The sequence below is a fragment of the Temnothorax curvispinosus genome, unplaced genomic scaffold (genome assembly GCF_003070985.1).
Source record: "Temnothorax curvispinosus isolate PA1 unplaced genomic scaffold, ASM307098v1 QBEX01017734.1, whole genome shotgun sequence".
In the NCBI taxonomy this organism is placed as follows: Eukaryota; Metazoa; Arthropoda; class Insecta; order Hymenoptera; family Formicidae; genus Temnothorax; species Temnothorax curvispinosus.
The window spans coordinates 323,354-344,497 of record NW_020227514.1 but is presented as its reverse complement, the minus strand read 5'-3'; the positions used below and the strand labels follow the sequence as shown (position 1 = coordinate 344,497).

At 37.3% G+C, this 21,144-nt stretch overlaps 1 protein-coding gene across 8 annotated transcripts in view; it reads left to right on the top strand.

Annotated features, from left to right (window-relative positions):
- Positions 1 to 21,144, top strand: part of LOC112467652 — a 139,890-nt gene that overhangs the window by 68,940 nt on the left and 49,806 nt on the right. For 4 of the 8 annotated variants that reach the window (XM_025036351.1, XM_025036352.1, XM_025036348.1 and 1 more), the window contains 2 exons: positions 17,918 to 18,054; positions 18,397 to 18,627. In XM_025036351.1, the coding sequence (XP_024892119.1) occupies positions 17,918 to 18,054; positions 18,397 to 18,627 (368 nt within the window). The remainder of the gene's footprint in view (positions 1 to 17,917; positions 18,055 to 18,396; positions 18,628 to 21,144) is intronic. The other 4 variants (XM_025036353.1, XM_025036350.1, XM_025036347.1 and 1 more) reach the window with 3 other exon arrangements.

The window sequence follows — 21,144 nt, the reverse complement described above, 5'->3', positions numbered from 1 at the left end:
TCGTCACATCTTCGAATCTTTGGATCGGAATGCTACAATCACGTTCCAGCAAATAAACGAAATAAGTTGGAAAAGAAATCCACGAAATGCATTATGCTCGGCTACACTGCATCAATGGGTTTATATCGACTTTGGGATGTAGAACAGAGCAGAATGGTTGTAGGACGAAATGTGACATTCAACGAAGCATCAATATTAAATCGAATGAATTTAGTTGAGATATTAAATTCAGAGGCGGCAACGACATCAAATGAAGTGACTCGTGACGATGAGTTGGTGGATGAACTAGAGTCAACGTATGAAGATGCTGACGACACTTCGATGAACCACGATGCAAACAAAGAATGCGTTGATGACAGCGATAGGACTACTTTACAAAGAAGCGAGTGAATTCGACGAGCATTAGACAGATATGGTGAATGGGAAATGAATGAAGCTCATTACGCATTATCGGCTGAACAATTTGTTGAAGATGATCCACTGACGATTGAAGAAGCGAAAAAGCGAGACGATTGGCCTGAATGGAAGAAAGCAATTGAAGATGAATATCGATCATTAATTAAAAACAAAACCTGGACACTGTGTGATCTACCCAAGGATCGGAAAGCAATTACAAACAAATGGGTATTTAAACTGAAACGCAGGGTTGACGGCAAGATCGACAAATACAAGGCGCGGTTGGTGGTACGTGGTTTCTCACAGCGAATAGGATACGACTACAACGAAACCTATGCTCCAGTCGCGAAGTTGGTAACTCTCAGAACCTTGCTTGCAGTTGCTAACGAAATAGAATGCACATTCATCAGATGGACGTCAAATGTGCATTTCTCAATGGCGAACTATCAGAAGAGATTTATATGCAGCAGCCGGACGGTTTCGCGAATGGAACTAAAGTGTGCAAACTACTCAAAGCACTCTATGGTCTCAGGTAGGCTTCGAGGGTATGGAACGAAAGGTTCGACGAATTTATGAATCGAATTGGTTTTAGACGCTGCGAATCAGATCCGTGCCTGTACGTGAGAGTGAAAAATGGAGTCACTTGCTACATTCTGCTGTATGTGGATGACCTTTTGTTGCTGTGCAAGGATATAAATACGATCAACACAGTGAAACGACTTCTATCAAAAGAATTCGAGATGACAGACATCGGAAAGGCAGATAAGTTCCTTGGCATGCACATTGAGCAAGACATCAATTACGGAACAATTGGTTTAAGTCAAGCTCAATACTTGAGGAATGTATTGAGAAAGTTTGACATGGAGAATTGCAAACCAAAATCAATTCCAATGGAAAAGGGCTTGCATTTGGAAAAGGGCGATGCAGATACGGTTCCAAGCAACCGTATCGAGAATTGATTGGCTGTCTGACATATGCTACGATCACCACAAGACCTGATTTGTGTGCTGCAACTGGCTACTTCAGTAGGTTTCAAAGCTGTTTCAACGAAAATCACTATGCACATGCGAAACACATTTTGAGATATGTTCGTGGAACAACGGACTTGAGACTGCTGTATCGCAGGCAAGAAGCAGTTGAATCATTGGTCGGCTACAATGATGCAGATTGGGGTGGCGATAAGAACGACGGAAAGTCAACATCGGGCTATGTATTCAACGTATTCGGCAACACCGTGAGTTGGTCATTACGAAAACAGAAGACGGTCAGTCTATCATCAACCGAGGCTGAATATGTGGCGCTAACCGAGGCAGTTTGCCTCGGCAAAGTGGATCCGAAAACTTCTGATTGAACTGGGCATCGATTGTAACGGACCAATCCCAATATTCAAGGACAATCAATCATGCATCGTAATCGCCGAGGAACCGCGTGAACATAGGCGAATGAAGCACATTAACATTAAATATAACTTTATTCGCGAGGCAATTATAAACAACAAAGTAAAAATTGAGTACAAGGCATCGAACGAGCAAGTCGCTGACATCATGACAAAGGGACTCGGAAGAAACCTTTTCGTTAAGCATCGACGCGATTTGAGTTTGGTTTAAAGTACAATTTGATGTTTTATTTCAAATTAAGAGGCGGTAATAAGTATAGTAATTTGTACTAAAAATGATAGGTTGGTAGCTCTGCTTCTATAGTTCTAAAAACCGTATTCGCGCGGACTTCTTTCATTATCTTTTGTCCATCGGCACACACTTTTGTAAAACCTCAGTAGCCGATTAACGTATTAAAGGCATTGCTACTCGATCAAGATACTGGCGTCTTTCTTCTCATCCTGCACGCAATATCTCTGCGATTACAGTATAGCTTCTTAAAAATGGTCTAGTTTACACCGACCACTTGATACGCGTATTAAATAGTAAATAACTAGTAAATAAGTCTGATTATTGGCAGTTTAAATATACTATTTGATACGCGTATCAAGAGATCGGTGTAAACTAGGCCAATGTCGAACGTATTTAGTATATTTATCCAGTGAGAAGGCTAATGTCGAATCGACGTCAATTCAACGTCGATTCACCGGAAACTCATCGACATCGAAATTAACATAAAAAATCAGCTGATTTCAATCAAATTATTTTGGCATCATGAGTTGAAATAAGATCCGACTATGAATACCGGCCATATTATAGTCTCTTAATTTTAGACAAAATTTTTAGAGTTTTGGACACAAGTAACGAAGTAACTTAGAAAGAAGCAACTTGATGCCAAAACAATTTGAATGAAATCGGCTGATTTTTAAGGTCAAATTTAATGTCGATAAGTCATATCGATTCGATATCAATTTTGTAAGAAATATATATATATATATATATATGTTATAGTCAAAGCCCGAAACGCAGGCATTCCTAGGATTGACTAGTCAATCCTGGGGAACGACCAAGCGTCTTGGTCAAAGCCCGAAATAAGTTTTGCGTTTTGGCTTTTAACTAGTCAATCCTAGGAATAACTAATACGGCTGGTTAAAGTTAGAAACTAAAGAAAAATCACTTCGGCATTTGACTAGTCAATCCTAGAAATAACTAATACGGCTGGTTAAAGTTAGAAACTAAAGAAAAATCACTTCGGACTTTGACCAGTCAATCCTAGGTGTGGCTTAATTTGGACTGTGTGACTGTTAACAAATAAAATCAAGATTTTTTTTTTACTAAATTAAGTTCTTAGGCAGGGGAGAAAAGTCTTTCTGTTCACGTGCGCTCACGCATGTAAGCCCCCTTGCACCCCTCCATGCATGTGCTTTATAATTTCGCTTTACAACTTAGCATGTACTTTATGTTGTAAAGCGAGGTCCACGCTGCCTACCGACGGAGTGGGTGCGGGGGAGGGGGGGGGCCGAAGCCCCCCCTCGCACCCCCCGTGTGTGTGTGTGTGTGTGCTTCCCACGCATAATTAAACTAATGAAACTCCCAGCGTGAGACCTAACTGCTTGAATCGAGATGCTTGGTTATTCTGCACGATTAATTCATTTAAAATTGGCGCAGTTTTGCATGCGCGTGCGGCCACTGAGCATGCGCATGTGGCCACAGGGCATGTTCGTAGTCGCCAGTAGTCGCCGTAGTCGCTACAGCTCGTCGGTATAACAGGAATCATAACCTGATACCTGTCAACTTTAACGTTTAATATCTCGCGTCGCGGGGCATTAATAACAATAAGAACTTAATTTAGTAAAAAAAATCTTGATTTTATTTGTTAACAGTCACACAGTCCGAATTAAGCCACACCTAGGATTGACTAGTCAAAGTCCGAAGTAATTTTTCTTTAGCTTCTAACTTTGACTAGCCGTATTAGTTATTTCTAGGATTGACTAGTCAAAAGCCGAAACGCAAAACTTATTTCGGGCTTTGACTAAGACGCTTGGTCGTTCCCCAGGATTGACTAGTCAATCCTAGGAATGCCTGCGTTTCGGGCTTTGACTGTAACATATATATGACCCTATTATGAGCTGACACCTTCCGTACGTCTGTTAACAAATAAGTGTAACATATGTAGACAATACGAAACGTCTTCATTAATCAATGTTGTAGCACAGTGCGGAAGGTGATTAACTCAGGGGTTTCAGGTTCAAATCCAGCGGTGGTAAGCAAATTTTCTAAGTACAATATAAATTTATTTAATTAAACTTGCACGTAATCAAGATTTTCAGCAATAAAATAACGTTCAACGAGAGAAGTAAATTTTATATTTTATTTTGTAGTATATCCAAAAAGTTGTAGTTATTCATAAAAATTTCTACGTAAATTTATGAAAAATTACAAACATGGCCCAACTCACGTACTTTTGACGTAAAAATTACGTAAAAATAGCGTGAAAAGTTGTAATTATATTATAAGAAATGGTAGTTTTCGCATAATTTTTGCGTAGAAAATTTATAAAATTATTTCCACTAGGGGAATGATAATGTTTTTGTTTTCGAATCTTTCCCTTAAGATATCCCAAGCGATATCATAATTCGCGTCCGATGCTTCTATAATGTGTCTAACGCTCTCGCGGTATCTCCGCTCAAGCATGATCTCAAATAATAGAATTTTTGTGTTATAGTTAACGTATTGTTATTATGAATAATCGATCGGAATGTATCGTTAAATTGTATTCATTTGTCATATTCCCCACTAAACTCCGGCAATTTTAACGTCGGCAATTGTATGTTTTGATTATTACACGCGTGATTCGTTTGTGGCTGTTCATCTGGACCCGTTTGTTTTAACTCTCTCGCTTTACCGATTACCGCAAAATAAGAAGCTTCAAAGGCTTCACGATGATTCGCTTGCGTTTCCGTATCATCCGCTAATTCGATTTCTGTCTGTACCTTGTCGAATTCCGACCACAATTCTTCCGCCTTTTCTAATCTAGCGATTAATTCTTGCACGTTTTTCGAGTCACCGAATCTGTCTACATATGTGGTGAATTTCGATAATTAACCTTTAATGATACCGCGTTTCTTTTTTAACACACTCATTGTCTGTTCGTCCGCCATATCGAAACTCGTGTTACTCGCAAGATACAGTAAATTCAATGCTAACAGTGATCACTCAAATGCGCGATAGAAACCGAAATATATGTGAGCCACTCTATTTGTTACATACCACCATTGTGAGGTGCCCTTGAGTCGCTGACTTTGTGAACACGTCGTGTTTCGATCTCCTACCAATATGGCCGCTATCTTCCCTCTGCGTTCCCGCCAATGTCGGATCGATGCCGCTGCTGCGTGACTGCGTTTCCGCCAATTCTCTCGATGCTGTATCGGATCCTTCGCTGTGTATCGCCACCGATTACTTGTTCTGTTGCTCGCTGATATGCAATGCCCGATGCAGAGCCGTGTTGTGAGATGCTTGCACGCGTGCTCTCGTTTCACACGACGCCTATGATTGCGTCGCTGTTTCGCCCTGTTGGCTGCTGGATGTGTACGTTCTCTCAAGACCGTTATCGTTGCGCTGTTTAGATTTGCAATCCGATGTGTTGATTTGCAAACCCGTTCGCACGATCTTCAATATGAGATTCGCTCACGCGGATTTCTCGTTGCTTCCATGCGACGCCATGTCCGACTTCGCTGCTCGCACGATTTCGTTCCTTGCTAAATGCGTGAGTTTACGCTGAATCCGGCTCAAAGGACGATGTATTTTGCTGGTGATCTGGATTGCCTGGAGATCGGTATTACCTCTTGACGATATATGATGCGGTTGTAAATGACAACGCTTTTAACAAGGAACACCCTTTATTATAATGTGCACGAGCGAAGTGATACACGCGAGAGCTGAGCAGAATCTAAGGTCTCAGGTCGATAATGCGCGGGTCGATAGAGTCCATGCTACAAAACTTAAAAATGCCATCTATTAGAATCGCATAAACTAATGCTTCGCAATCACAGTTATCCACAGGCGACCGCGACATACAAACGTACGAACCGCTAGTTCGGAACAAAAACTTAAAAGCACGATACAAACATAACATAAAATAATTCGGAGCTATCTAACTTTGACTAACGACAGTTACTTCCATTATTAACTCTATGAACTAGTCTTTGAGATAAACTGGTACTTTGGTAATTCTCTTTGGCCGGTGGCTACGTGCATTGCTAGGGATCCCTTGTTTGACTAGCGGCACAGTACTAACGTCCCGAGATTACTCTGATGCCGTGCGAGAACTGCCATTTAACTCTTGAATCTGCGGTTTCACTTTAGAAACAGATCTGGGGATCTCGTTCTTCGGCGTTACCTCGCTCAGTTCTCGCTCCATATAACGCTTAACATGAGTAGTGTTCCTCCGATGGATATTACCTTCTGGCCACTGTACCGAGACTGCGTTACCATCCTTTCAGACGACCTTCAAAGGAGTAGCTGCGAAGAATGTGGTAGTCAATTTATTAACCCGTGGGTGTCGCATTATCATCCTGTCACTGACTAAAACGGGGCTCGTCTTCGCGTGTCGTTTTTTGTCCACATACTGTCTACCCGCTTCTTTTCTCAGAGCGTCTGTGTCCCTGACTTCTTCATCAAGATAATACTCGACTGATCTGTTGTTGAAGGATCTGTTGGAAGTTTTGATCTTACCTTGCGGCTCAACATAAGTTTGCTTGGAGAAACGCCCGTAACAGTGTAAGGTGTTGTGCGATATGCTTCCAAAAACTTAATCAGCTCTTCTTTCCAGCTCTCTTCCGAGGCTTGGGCGACCCTAAGGCGTTTGAGAATAGACCTATTTTATTGCTTTATTTCGCCGTTTGCTTGGGCCATAACGGTGTAGAGTAACATAACTTGATGCCGTAAGTCTCGAGGTACTGCTTCAAGGTTTTATCGATAAAAGTTTTTCCATTGTCGTTAATTATGACTTCTAGGTACCTATTCTTGAATTGTTTGTTATGAAACAAATTTGTTTATGAACGAAAAGGTGGGGATTTCCCAGTTGACGCATCTTTTCGTTCATAAACGAATTCATTTCATAACAAACAATTTCAAAAATAGGTACCCTGGGGGGTCAAATCGAGCGAAAATGATCTTCAGACTGTAGTAATCCATCAAGACTAAGATATGATGCCCAGACGGTACCCAGACAGCACATAAAACTAAAAGATGACGAAAAGATGTCTTTTTGTAGTCATCTTTTTGACTAGACGAAAAGATGATGAAAAGATATATTTTTATAGTTATCTTTTCGGCTAGACAAGAAGATGTCTAAAAAACATCTTTCCGACTACACGAAAAGTCGACTGTTTAACTGAACGAAAAGTTGTCTAAAAAAGATGTCTTACATGACTCTTTTGCTAATGCGCCTGCGCAAGTTATGGAACAGTCATCTAACCTAAAAGTAGGATCGACTTAGGCTTTGGAGCGTTGAAAAATTATGGTAGCGTTCAGCAGAGAAAGCAGCTCAGTGAGTGTTTAGTGATTATTGTTCCTGATCAGTATATGTTATACGTTCTTCTGGATCTATCAAAGGTCTGAAAGAATACTCCAAATCACAGAGCGTTTACTAATCTGCTTTCTTTGCTGAACATAATCTAAAATTTTTCAACGGAGCGGAGGTTGCGTCACATAGTCCAAAGGCAGGACTGAAGGCGTCTACGCTCCTGACCCGATAGGAGCAACACAAAAAAAAACGGAGCGGAGGTCGCAAATTGACGCTAAGCAAATCCCTTTGCGATCTCGCTTTTAATCGTGACGCTATATCATGTGGAGGTGTTTATTATAAGACTATAATAGAGCTTATTGCGTAAAATATATGTTATAACATGGGTTAATTGATTCATGTGATGTGTTATATTGTACGTGTAATCAATCTATATAAAAGTGATTATATTGAATATGTTTCCATCAAGGGTTAGAATCGGGTCAGAGTCGAATTGGTGAGCGCTCTTACGGTGGAAACACCAAACTTGAATCTGAACTGTACCCAACAAAATTTTAAGGTAAGGTCCAAATGAGGTTCGGTAGAAACATCGACATAGTTATAGATACTATAGACTACGCGATCCCTACATGAAAGCCTTCAAAAAGTGTTCTGTAGAGTTGACCTCATCCTCGTTCTCTCTTTGTCTATATACTATTGGATAGAAAGAGACAGCTTGACCTCTACCAGTCGCTATCTCTTTTCTTCCACCGGTGCGAGTCACCGGTTATATTTTTCTGTACCTGAGCGCAGTCCATACTATATGTCGATGGGTAGAAACGACAAGAGTCGATCGAGTTAAGGTTACTGTAGTGTTGCCAACGGGATAACCGGGAAAATTAGCACAAAATTTTCGTCGCCGATCTTAAAATAAAGAATAATTTCTGCATATTAATTTCTGCATATTACTTGGTACTAATGGTACTGTAAAATTAATAGTGTAGTATCCGAAGTAAGAATATCGAGGAGCGATGTTATCTTTTGTTTATATGACCGCGAGCGGAGCATGCGGCGGCGAGCATAGCTTTAGACAGAGTCGAGTCCGAACAGCGAGCGAGTTACGACGTGCGACTGTCAATGCGATTATCAATCTCTGCTGTACTATACATAATAATATCAAATATATTATTCAAATCCTACATAATTTGGGGACTCAGCCGGGATACTGCCAGAGAGCGATACGTATCGGGCAGTGAAGTGTTCGGAGCGACGCGACGCACAAAGACGAAAAGACGAGGTGTAAAAACCTGTACGGTGTTCAAGACGTTTCACGACGAATCAAGGCGTTCCACGACGAATAAAGACGATTCACGACGAGGCAGGACGTACCACGGCGACGATGGCAGAACCAGGTACCACTGCGATAGAAGACGAGCTGAGTGCCAAGTTAACGGGCATGACGATAGTTCAGCTAAAGGAAGAATTGAAAAGACGAAAGCTGAAGACGTCCGGACTGAAGAATGAGCTACTTTTAAGACTGACGGCGATCATGCGTCTAGAACGTGAGCATGGCGATCCAGCATACGATGTTGAGAGTAAGGACGAAGACGTGAGTGAAGATGATACGGATGATACAGACTCGAGCGACGAAGAAGTGCCGGCAGAAAGAAGACGAGACAGAAGAGGCTCCCGAAGAAATCTGTTAACATTCAGAGATGTCGAGGAATCGCTGGAGACGTTCAGCGGAGACGACAAAGTCGACGTAAGAAGATGGGTTAAAGATTTCGAGGAACTGGCGGAGCTGTGTGAATGGTCCGATATCCAGAGAGTAGCCTACGCAAAACGACTTTTTCGTGGTTCGGCGAAGGTATTCGTCAAATACGAAAAACGCGCGAAAACGTGGAAGAAGCTGCGGAAAGCGATAACAGAAGAGTTTGCCGACACAGTGGACAGTTACGTAGTGCATCAAGAATTAACGCGACGAAAGAAAGCTTCCGATGAATCGTATCAAGCGTACATATATAAGATGCTTGATATTGCCGCGCAGGCGGATGTCGACACCACATCGGTAATTCAATACATTATCGGAGGTATTCAAGACGAAGCAGTGAACAAGCAAGTGTTACACGGGGCAAAGTCAATACGCGAGCTAAAGGAAAAGTTCAGCCAATACGAAGCGATCAAAAAAGAGGGAAAATCAAGAGCGAAGCAGACGAAGCAAGAGGAATTTAAGAAGAAGAAGACGGCTCCAGACACAAAGTCGGCGGAGACAAAGAGATGTTTCAACTGCGGCGATAAAGATCATATGAGTAAGGCGTGCCCGGCAAAGGACAAGGGTGCCAAGTGTTTCAAGTGTAATCAACACGGACACATTGCCAAACTATGTAAAGGAGAGGCGACGCAGAAGGAAAGCGCGTATGTAATTTCGGATAATCCGCGAAAAAAACAGCTTAAGCAAGTAGAAATCGCGAATCAATGTTTTATTAGCGTCATCGATACCGGAAGTGATTTGAGCCTGATGAATCGGGATTGTTATGAAAAGATAGGCCGTCCCGAATTAAAAGATAAGATTAGTTTTGATGGTGTAGGCGCGCCGAATAACAGTACATATGGTTCTTTCGCGACGAACGTTGTAATTGATAATGAGACATATGAGATCATTTTTCACGTTGTTGATAATCAGATAATGAAGTGTGCAGTCTTGATCGGGGCCGACTTTTTAAATCAGATCGAGTTACGTTCAGTGAAGGGTCAAGTCACGATCCGTAAGATTATTCCAGACATACCCGAGGTATTTAAGATAGACGCGATAGAAGATGCAAGTGTACCCGATTTTTCGTATATTCGTGAGAAAGACGTTCGAGAGAAAATAGAAGCGATAGTACGCGATTATAAGCCGGAAAAGACGCGAGAGATAGGTGTTAAGATAAAATTAATTTTAAAAGACGATATCCCAGTTTATCAAAGACCGCGCAGATTGTCTCAGTCAGAGCAAGCGGAAGTCGATAAGAAGATAAAAGAATGGCTAGACAATGGTATTATCAGACCTTCCAACTCAGAATACGCAAGCCCTATCGTATTAGTTAGAAAAAAATAGCGAATTAAGAATTTGCATAGATTATAGAGGGGTAAATAAAAAAATCATGAGGGACAGACATCCATTCCCTTTAATTGAGGATCAATTAGATTGTTTACAGGGCGCTAAGATTTTCTGTGTTCTCGATTTAAAAAATGGATTCTTTCATGTTGAAGTAGTTGAGGAAAGCCGAAAGTACACTTCTTTTGTTGTACCGAATGGTCAGTATGAATTCTTAGTAGTGCCTTTTGGGCTTTGCAACTCCCCAAGCGTATTTATAAGATTTTTAGAAGCTGTATTCAAAGATCCGATAGCTAGAAAAATCCTGTTGCGTTATATGGATGATGTAATTATTCCCGCAGATAATATCGAGCAAGCGATTGAACGCTTAAAATATGTGTTAAAAATAGCAAGTCAAGCAGGCCTAATCATTAATTGGCATAAGTGTCGTTTCATTCAGACGGAGGTTGAGTACTTAGGACACATTATAAAAAACGGAACCGTACGCCCTTCAGAACATAAGACTAGTGCAGTCATGAAATTCTCAATGCCGACGTGTGCTCGCGACGTGCAAAGTTTTCTTGGCCTCACAGGCTATTTCTGTAAGTTTATTTGTCAGTATTCAGTGATAGCGAGACCGTTATCAAATCTGTTTCGAGCTAATACTAAATTCCAATTCGGGAAAAATGAGATGCAAGCGTTTCAAAGTTTAAAATGCGCGTTGGTTGATAAACCCGTTTTAAGGCTATACAAACAAGGAGCCAAAACGGAGTTACATACAGACGCTTCAAAGTTTGGTTATGGCGCGATTTTACTTCAAAGGAATCATTCCGATGATCCCTTTCATCCGATCCATTACGCGAGTGGAAAAACTACTCCCGCCGAGGAGAAATATACAAGTTATGAGCTAGAAGTACTTGCGATTATTAAGTCGTTAAAGAAATTCCGAGTGTATCTGATAGGCATTCCCTTTAAGATTGTTACCGACTGTAAGGCGTTTACTCTCACGATGGGTAAGAAAGATCTATGTGTACGGGTAGCTCGATGGGCACTTGCATTAGAAGAGTATAATTACCAAATTCAGCATAGGTCTGGAAAGAATATGAAGCACGTAGATGCATTAAGTAGAAACCCCCTCCCAGAAGCATTACTTATTGACGAAGGCGATGATAGCCTGATTGCCAGATTCGGAGAAGCCCAGAATGTCGACTCGGATTTGCAGGAAATTATTAGGTTGGCGACATGCGGTAAAGCGAACGGTTACACGATGCGAAATAATCTATTGTATCGAGACGAAAACGATGACTTGTTGTTAGTAGTACCTAAGACGATGCAAACTGCGATGATTAGACGAGCGCATGAGCAAGACATTTTGGTGTCAGAAAAACAGAAGCACTGTTGCGTAGAGACTATTGGTTTAAAGGAATGAAACCGAAGATCGAAAAGGTAATAACGAATTGTATTAGTTGTATTTTAGCCGAACGAAAGCAGGGTAAACAAGAAGGATTTTTAAATGTAATTAGCAAAAGAGACGTTCCATTAGATACATACCACGTTGATCATTTGGGTCCGATGCCCAGCACAAAGAAAAGTTATCGACATATTTTTATAGTAGTAGACGCGTTTAGCAAGTTTGTGTGGTTATACGCCACTAGATCGACCGATACCGCCGAAATGCTTGATCGTTTGAGGAAACAGTCCGATGTATTTGGAAACCCGCGAAGAATTATATCAGACCGCGGCACCGCGTTCACGTCTAGTGCGTTTAAAGAGTATTGCGATAAAGAAAGAATTCAGCATCTCCTCATAACAACGGGGATACCTAGAGGTAATGGGCAGGTCGAAAGAATTAACCGCACACTCATACCACTTTTAACGAAATTGTCAGCTCCAGAGCCAGGGAATTGGTTCAAGTTCGTAGCGATTGCGCAAAAATATCTAAACGCCACACCGAGTAGAAGTACGAGGAAAACACCGTTTCAGTTAATGTTTGGTACGCACATGCGCCTAAAAGAAGACGCACAATTACGCGAAATGATCGAAAACGAATGGGCACAAATGTTTGAGGAAGAACGCGATAATATTCGTATAGAGGCAAAAAAGAAGATAGCCGAAATTCAAGAGAAAAATTTAAGAAATTTTAATAAGAAAAGAAAGAAAGCGCAGAAATATAAAGAAGGAGATCTTGTTGCGATTAGGCGAACGCAGTTAGGTCCAGGCCGTAAGTTTTGTAATAAATTTTTAGGTCCATATCGTATAACTAAAACAATGCGGAACGATCGGTATGTCGTTACTAAAATAGGTGACCACGAGGGTCCTCAGGAGACTTCAACAGCAGCTGACTCTATGAAGCTGCTACACGATGTAGAATCAGAAAGCGAGGAAGAAGATAACGAAACTGATTGTCAAGCAGACGTAATAAGTGAAGCGTAGTCAGTAAGAGCGAATTGTCAATTAGAAAGTAAGCATCCGAGGACGAATGCCATACAGAATGGCCGAGATGTAGTATCCGAAGTAAGAATATCGAGGAGCGATGTTATCTTTTGTTTATATGACCGCGAGCGGAGCATGCGGCGGCGAGCATAGCTTTAGACAGAGTCGAGTCCGAACAGCGAGCGAGTTACGACGTGCGACTGTCGATGCGATTATCAATCTCTGCCGTACTATACATAATAATATCAAATATATTATTCAAATCCTACAATAGTTCTCAAATTTATGATATTTTATGATGTTCTTAGTTGCATAATCTTAATATCAGGTTGTATACAGCTGATATTTTGTACAGTTGGTTACGTTCAACCTTGTGGCAACCTTGGTGTAACTCTGTTCCGGTGGAAATAGATTAACCAACCTGACTCTAACCCGACTCTGACTCGACTCTGACCAAATTCTATTGAAATAAAATGATCTTTCGTTACAATAAAATATTTTTTAAAATTATAACTTTATAAGTTTTATTAACATAAACTTTTTATTTATAAACTAAATATATATATATATATATATATATATATATATATATATATATATATACAGAACAAAAACATACCCACAATACAATTTTATAAGATGACTAAAAGATGTCCAATATCAGATGTCTTTTAGTCATCTTATAAGTTTCAGCTATAAGACGACATTTAGTGGGACATAAGTCATTTTTTAGTCATCTTTTAGTCATCTTTTAAACATCTTTGTGCTGTCTAGGTAACTACACTAAATATTCACCATTTTTCGGATTTCTTTTATTTATAACTTTTAAATGAGCAATGACTGCCAATTAAGTTATAAGGAAAAGTTAGGGTCATGTCCTTGACAATATATGTCAAGCTCAAAGTCATCGGTGTGATGTCTCCTAAGGTAAATATTTACAGCGATTTCTTAAAAATTAAACAAATTGTTTTTATTTATGAAATTTGCAACGACACTATGATAAAGAAAAGAAGCACAAACATCTGTCTCCTACGAGCAGTCGAATACTGTCCTACGTTAAAACTGTTGAAATGCGGTTTACCCGTACTCCAGGTATAGAACGATTGATGCGACAACAAAAGAGAGTGACGCAACTGTTTCTCAAGGTCGTAAAAACGAGCCTTTCTATCGTATAATCTACATCTGGATTCTCCAATCGTTTTCATGAAACTCGTATGCGAAATTCAATGATTTTCAAATAAAAAGTCACATACGAAAATCATTAGGACAGGCTCGAGGATACGGTCTTTACACTCTACATCCAGTATATCTTTTCGTTATTACATACGCAAACACAGATACTAGAAAAAATTTTGGTAATTGTTTAGATGGGAGGGACCACCTTGGATGACCTTGATATTTTAGTATGTTGTCAAGGTCACCCTCCTGAGTGACCTTCAGAAGGTTTTAGCCCGCGCTCGTTATTCGTTAAAAAGTTATTAACAAAACATTTTCGAAAATATAGCAGTTATTTTAAGTACTGAGAGGCATAAACGACTAATATTACGTTTTTCTTTAAAGCAGAGAATACTTTATTTCGCGAAAAAGTCGCTGCTTTACCAAAACACAACATTTAAAGTAGTAAATTGTTGATAAATTGAAGTCTTTTTGTTAAAGCAGAGAATACTTACATGGGTTAGATGACGCGCTTTAAACAGTTGAATACTTTTAAAGCGCGTCATCTAACCCATGTGGCATCTCGCATATTAACTTTCCACGCATGAAAAGTTCACGCATACACTTTCCACGCGAACCGAGGTTCACGCACACCCCCCTTCATTCGTGGATGCGTGAACTATTTCGGGACTACCGCACCTTCCCCGAAAGCAGGGGGAGGTGTGCGTAAACCTCGGTTTGCGTGAAAAGTGTATGCGTGAACTATTTCGACATATATATTAGTCATTTATGCCTTCCAATACTCAAAATAGCTGCTATATTTTCGAAACATTTTTTGTTAATAACTTTTTAACAAATAACGAGCGCGGGCTAAAACCTTCTGAAGGTCACTCAGGAGGGTGACCTTGACAACATACTAAAATATCAAGGTTATGCAAGGTGGTCCCCCCCATCTAAACAATTACCCTGTATTCTTTAAACCGGTTACTTATACGAAAAAGAGTATAGAACCTTTTTCATAGAAAATTTTTTAATCTATACATTTAAAAATAGTTATTTTAGTCATAGGACCAATACGTACAGAGATATTCATTAAAAACTCATTTTTTACACCAATTATTCGCTATACAATTTTTTCCGCACAATAGACAAATGAAAATATATACATGTTATGGTCAAACCCCGAAACGCGGGCATTTCTAGCATTGACTAGTCAATCCTGAGAAATAATCAAGCGTCTTGATTAAAGCAGTTAGGTATCAGTAGGAGTTTGATTAGTTTTATTATGGGGGCCGCAGGCGGAGCTTCTCTTCCGCCTATTTGTGTACTGTTTATACAAACATATCAATAAATTACTACAAAACTTTGACCAAGGCGCTTGACCGTTCGGCAGAATTGATTAGTCAATCCTAGGATTGACTGCGTTTTGGGCGTTAACATACATAATTCAGTTAAGTTTAACATACAAAAATTCAGTTAGGTCGAAGTTTTTTTCGTATTGTAATTTTGGAGTTTTTTGCTTCCTCATAGAGGAAGCTTTGTTTTCGTGAATTTCGTATATGAACTTTCGATTGCGTTTAATTACTAAAGTGACTGTGGACTAAAGTCAGAATGTTAAAATTCATGGTTGATCCTATATGGCGGGTCCAATAACACTGTACAACAAAAAAAGCACAAGAACAAACCTTGCAGTGTTCGATAGTTTTTTGAATGCAAAAAACTATTCCGTTTGCCAAATTGCTGTATCACGTCACAATTTTGAGATATTTGCAGTTAAAGTTGCAAAAATGGGCTATTTTAGTGTACATATTTTGGCATATTATAACTACAGTTATTGTACAGTGTAATTAAAAAAATTTTTTAAATTTTTATGAAAATTGGTACATGAAGTTTTTTTTAGGTCGCTGAATCTGAATCTGAAACTTCGAAGACACCGTTATAAAAGATATTCAAATTATTCATTTGGATTTACGATAGAAAATATTGATTTTTCCATATTTTTCAGAGATTATTAATTTATGATAAAAAAAACAGCGAAAAAATCTGATAAAATTCTAAAAAATACTTTAGGGTATCCTAAATAAGCTTAAATTTCCATTTTGATATTGATAATAGTTAAGTAAAAAATAAATTTTTAAATAAAAGCAGGATTATTTATTTATAGTATCTAATTACGCAAATAAAAATGTATGGTTGCCTACTTTTTTTGTATACTTGTTCATATACTAGGAACTCTATACGAAAACAAAGAAACCGGAATTTAACATAAACAAATTTGTTAAAATAGTTAAAAACTGAAAAAACTGAACGTTTTACCTTGCCGCAATGGATTAAATATTACACATTACATATGACTAGTAGTCTCTCACTCCGGTCTAGAAACTAAACGCTATTTGGATGAATGATGTATTGGTAAATGAATACGTTACATTTTATTGTTTACGCATGGTTAGTGTTCAAGCTTGAATCTATTCAATTATCACTTATAACATCTAAAATTCACCGTTTGCGTTTGTATGTAACACTTATTAATAATATTCATTACTCTTAATGTGTTGAACAAAATTGTAAGTAAATTTTAATACTATTCAAACTTATTTAGAAACTAATAAAATATGTAAAATAATGACCTGTTCCAGCCTCTATCTAAGCTGGTTATTTTTAATATTCTTTTTTGCGAAGATAGGAAAATACTTGTTAATCTTTTCAGTAAAGCAGATATTCGGAGTTTAATGTTATCTGATGGTAGAGACCAACAAGACTCCTGAACACTTATCGCTACATCAGAGATTACCGATATCTTCGTATAATACATATTCTCTAATAAATTATTTATTTATATAAACTTTTTTTTATTATTAATAAATATAAACATATAATAGAAGAAAGAACGTTTAAATAAAAAATTTAATATTATTTTTTTATTACAATATAAACAATAGATTAAATTTAGAAAAAAATTGATTATACGATAAATTTTAAAACATGGGACTATACACAAGCCAACGTTACATTTTTGTAATATTCATATCGTATATTTTTGTCAACCAGGCCAGATAAAGAAAAATGAGTGTTGACTACGTTGGTATGTAATGACATGGCTGCCATATATAAGAATTTGGTGGATGTTGACTAAAGTCGATGATTACTGTCGGTTGCAGATGTTCAATAAAGCAATTAATAACAATAATAACTTAAAGACAAAGTTATATTAGATATATAAAATATAAATTAAAAAGCTCACAAGATTAAAAATCAGTCAAAGAGAAAGGAGCATCGAACCGTAATAAGATAACAGTGTTATAAAATTCTATATTATGATAAATTGACGAACGTTTCGGCCCCTTATGGGACCATCTTCAGTGTCAAAAACAATAATCAAATTTCGGAATTACCTACTCTTATAAACACATTGTTTTTATATGCGTTACGTAAAGTCGATCGTAATCAGCCGCATATAAAAACAATGTGTTTAGGTTTTACGTTACTTCGCGTCCCGCGGCGTCGCGTCCCGTTACGTTAAGTTCATCGTAATTCCGGCATTAAAATTAACGCAACTAAACTTAACGCTACTAAACGCAAATGGCGTTGAATGCGAAGTGGACCATACTGTAAAAATTGTGATTTATTCGAATTAATTCAGCGCATATTGTAGATGGAATAGTAATCAAATATAAGATACGTACATCAAGGTTTGTTTCTTTCTGTTGTGAATTTTGCAGGATCGACATTTCGGTGCTGATATGTAAAGTTACAAACTAACAAAATGCTCGGCGACGAAAGAACAAACCGTATATATTATTATCTCCAAAAAGCTGATTTAAAAGCACTTTTTCTACTACTTTATCAGTCTTTCGAAATTAAACGTATAGTATTCGCGCAATATTAAAAAAAAAAAAATAATTTAAGATAATAATTTCTCAGATCACAACGGGCCAACTGGTATAATATTTTTGACATTACGGTTTTTTGTAGGTTCTTCCCCTCCTCCTCCACCACCGGGTCATCCTTTATCCACTGAACATGAATCAAGCAATGCAAGGAATGAACTGAGGGAGATTCAAGCAAAACAATATAATAAGAAGAAACAAGCCACCGTGAGTCCAATAAATGTACAGTAATTTTTTATTATTTATGACAATAACTTTATATTTTATCTATAATGTTACATATTTACTCTTTTCTTGTTGTTATTATTTGCGGCTTTTTTATATTCTTTTCATTTATATTTATGATGTGTTAGGAAGAATTGCAAGGTAAAAAATAAAGGCATTTTATGATAGAATCAAGAATTTACGATCAAAATATTATATATACCATTTATACATATGTTTGTAATAAAATAAACTTGTGCAAAATATATTTGTAATAAAATGTAACGGAAAAAAATCGCGGAAATATTAACTTATGACAACGTTGATACTGCGGAGACGGTAAACGTTTGTCTTGTCTAGGTGAAGCCTATCTCAGCTGCCGATCAGAAAACTCTCTACTCGGCTATTGCTATGGCACAGGAATTGACAGCACGTTCCATGACAGATCTTGAACATCCACCGGAGTCTCCTCGTACACCTGCCAGTCCTTCAAGGCGTAGGAAATTTTCTTTTAAGTTGTCACATCAACACAGTCCTAAACCAGATAGACGACACTTTTCTGAAGAAGCTGCCAGTATACCTGACATACAGGTATATAAAACAGTTTTTGTTTTATCAGGATATGTTAAAAGTTAAAAGATTCATATTTAAAATTAAAACACTTATAACAGAAGACATGTCAAAAATAGGAAGATATTTGTTATATATTCTCATTTAACTAGCATCAAAATATTTATTATGATTTTTAGTATTATTTGAAATACTGCAAAATTACTTGATAATACTAAAATATAAAACAATAACGTACTAAGCAACGGATATTTTACAACAAAAAGTAATGAAAGAAAGAAGAAATTCTTTAATCATTAATAAGATTTTATATATTGTTTAGATTTATTGTTTGATATAAATTTATATGTTGCTTTTCCAAATTATTTAATGATAAATATAATTCTCCTTTTCAATAAATGGATAAATAACTAAGGACTTTTGGTAATAAAATTAACAAATAACAGAGAGGTAAAAAGGTAAATTTTGAGACAGTAACACGTTTGATAGTGTGTAAATTAATGTTATATCGATCTTTAATAATTAATAGGATACATAATTATACATCGGAAGTTTCGGTTCTGCTTTTATTATTTTATTATATATTATATTTGCAGATCTAGCAACAACAAGCTTTTTGCATTAAATATTTTTTATTTCATATAAATATTATATACATTTAAATATTACCTTGGTAGATAAAATGTTTAATTTTTTTAAATATTTATCACATTTTCTTTTTTTATTTGGCGCAATTTTCAGATTTCAACACCTTTTTTTGAAAAACTTTACACTTTTAAAATTATGAAATGTAGAACAACACTAACTCACCTAAACATTCTTCGGTAAAAATACATAATAACGGAGTCTCAATAACCTTGATCTTTACATATATTGTCGAGGACATGGCCCTGAATAAGTGTCAAAAGGTTTTTAGCATCGCTCATTGTTTATTAAAAAGTTATTAACAAAAGAATTTTCACAAATTATATTACTTCTCTTAGCACTGACATAAACTGTTATATTTTTCAGTTACATTTGTTCATAACTTTTTAACAAACAACAAGTTTTTATATAGAGAAAACTACAAGCTAAACAAAATGAAAAATTTTCTTCTCAATTTGTGGACCTGTCACGTGCACAGAAAAAATCTGCGAAAATTTTCGATTTTTTAACATGAAAGCTTGAAGTTTTTTCTACAAAATCTTTTTTTTTTTTAATGTTTCTGCGATTTTTTGTTATCAAGTTATCGCGAGTTGAATGAGCGGAAAATGAGCATTTTGACTTTGATTGTTCATAACTCCGTTAAAAATCATCGTACCGCAATTCAAAAAACAGATTTTTAAAGCTGAACCTTTGCTCTATCGAATGGTATAATTGCCAATTTTTTTAAAATAACATATATATAGACATGATAAAAATGGATGAAAATAATGTAAGAATTAGCGATTTTGTTTTAGCAGAAAACAATTGTGCAGAACAATAATATAAATTTATTCTTTACATTTTTTTGTACTTTTAAGTACCCTGCATTAAAAAACAATTTGTCAAATAGCTATGAATTTTTTTCATGGTACCCACTATGGTTTTATGAGGCAAAACGTACAAAAGATTGTGAAATTGCTTAAGGAGGGTATGTAAAATTGAGGTTTTGGGAACTGTTAGAGGAATGAATCAATCTTGCGTATTCTTACGTATTTTGAGTCGTAGAATCTGAAAATGGCCATAAAAATTACGTCTGTAGCAGCGAAAACGTGGAAAATGCAGGAAAATGGGAAAAAACGTAAAATTGTTTAAACTTCTAGTAATTTTTTTTACCTTCAGATAGCTAGCTCAAGATTCTGTGATTTAAAAAAACCTAAGAAAACGTAAAAAAATTACGTCTGAGAGTTTAAACAATTTTACGTTTTTTTGCATTTTCCATGTTTTCCCCGCTGCAGGCGTAAATTTTTTGGCCATTTTTAGATTCTACGACTCAAAATACGTAAAAATACGTAAGATTTATTCCTTCCCCTAACAGTTCCTGGGGATCCTGGAGTGACGGCCGAACTCCGACGGGAAAGCGTCCTCATCTAACAAGGGAACGGTTGGAAGTGTCCCTACCCGATTTGGATGTGCTTTGGATATGTTATTGTTGAGCATAAAAAAATATTAGACACGTATTTTTTTTTAGCGGCGTATTTCGACAAAAAAAAATAATAGGTGGGTGTGGGGTTAAATTAAAAAATTTGACATTTGAAAAATGTGATTACGCTATTGTAAAGAGCACAAAAGACCATAAACCTTTTGTATAAAACTCTTTTTCATACGCCTCATATTTTCGAAGATATTCGCTAAAAATTATAAAATCCGTTATTTTTGAGGGGTTGTTTCAACCCCTAAACGTCGAGATACGCCGCAAAAAAATACGCGTCTAATATTTTTTGATGCTCAACAACATATCCAAAGCGCATTCAAATCGGGTAGGGACACTTCCAACCGTTTCTTGTGGAATTAAAAACAATCCGTACATACACACACACACACACACACACACACACACACACACACACACACACA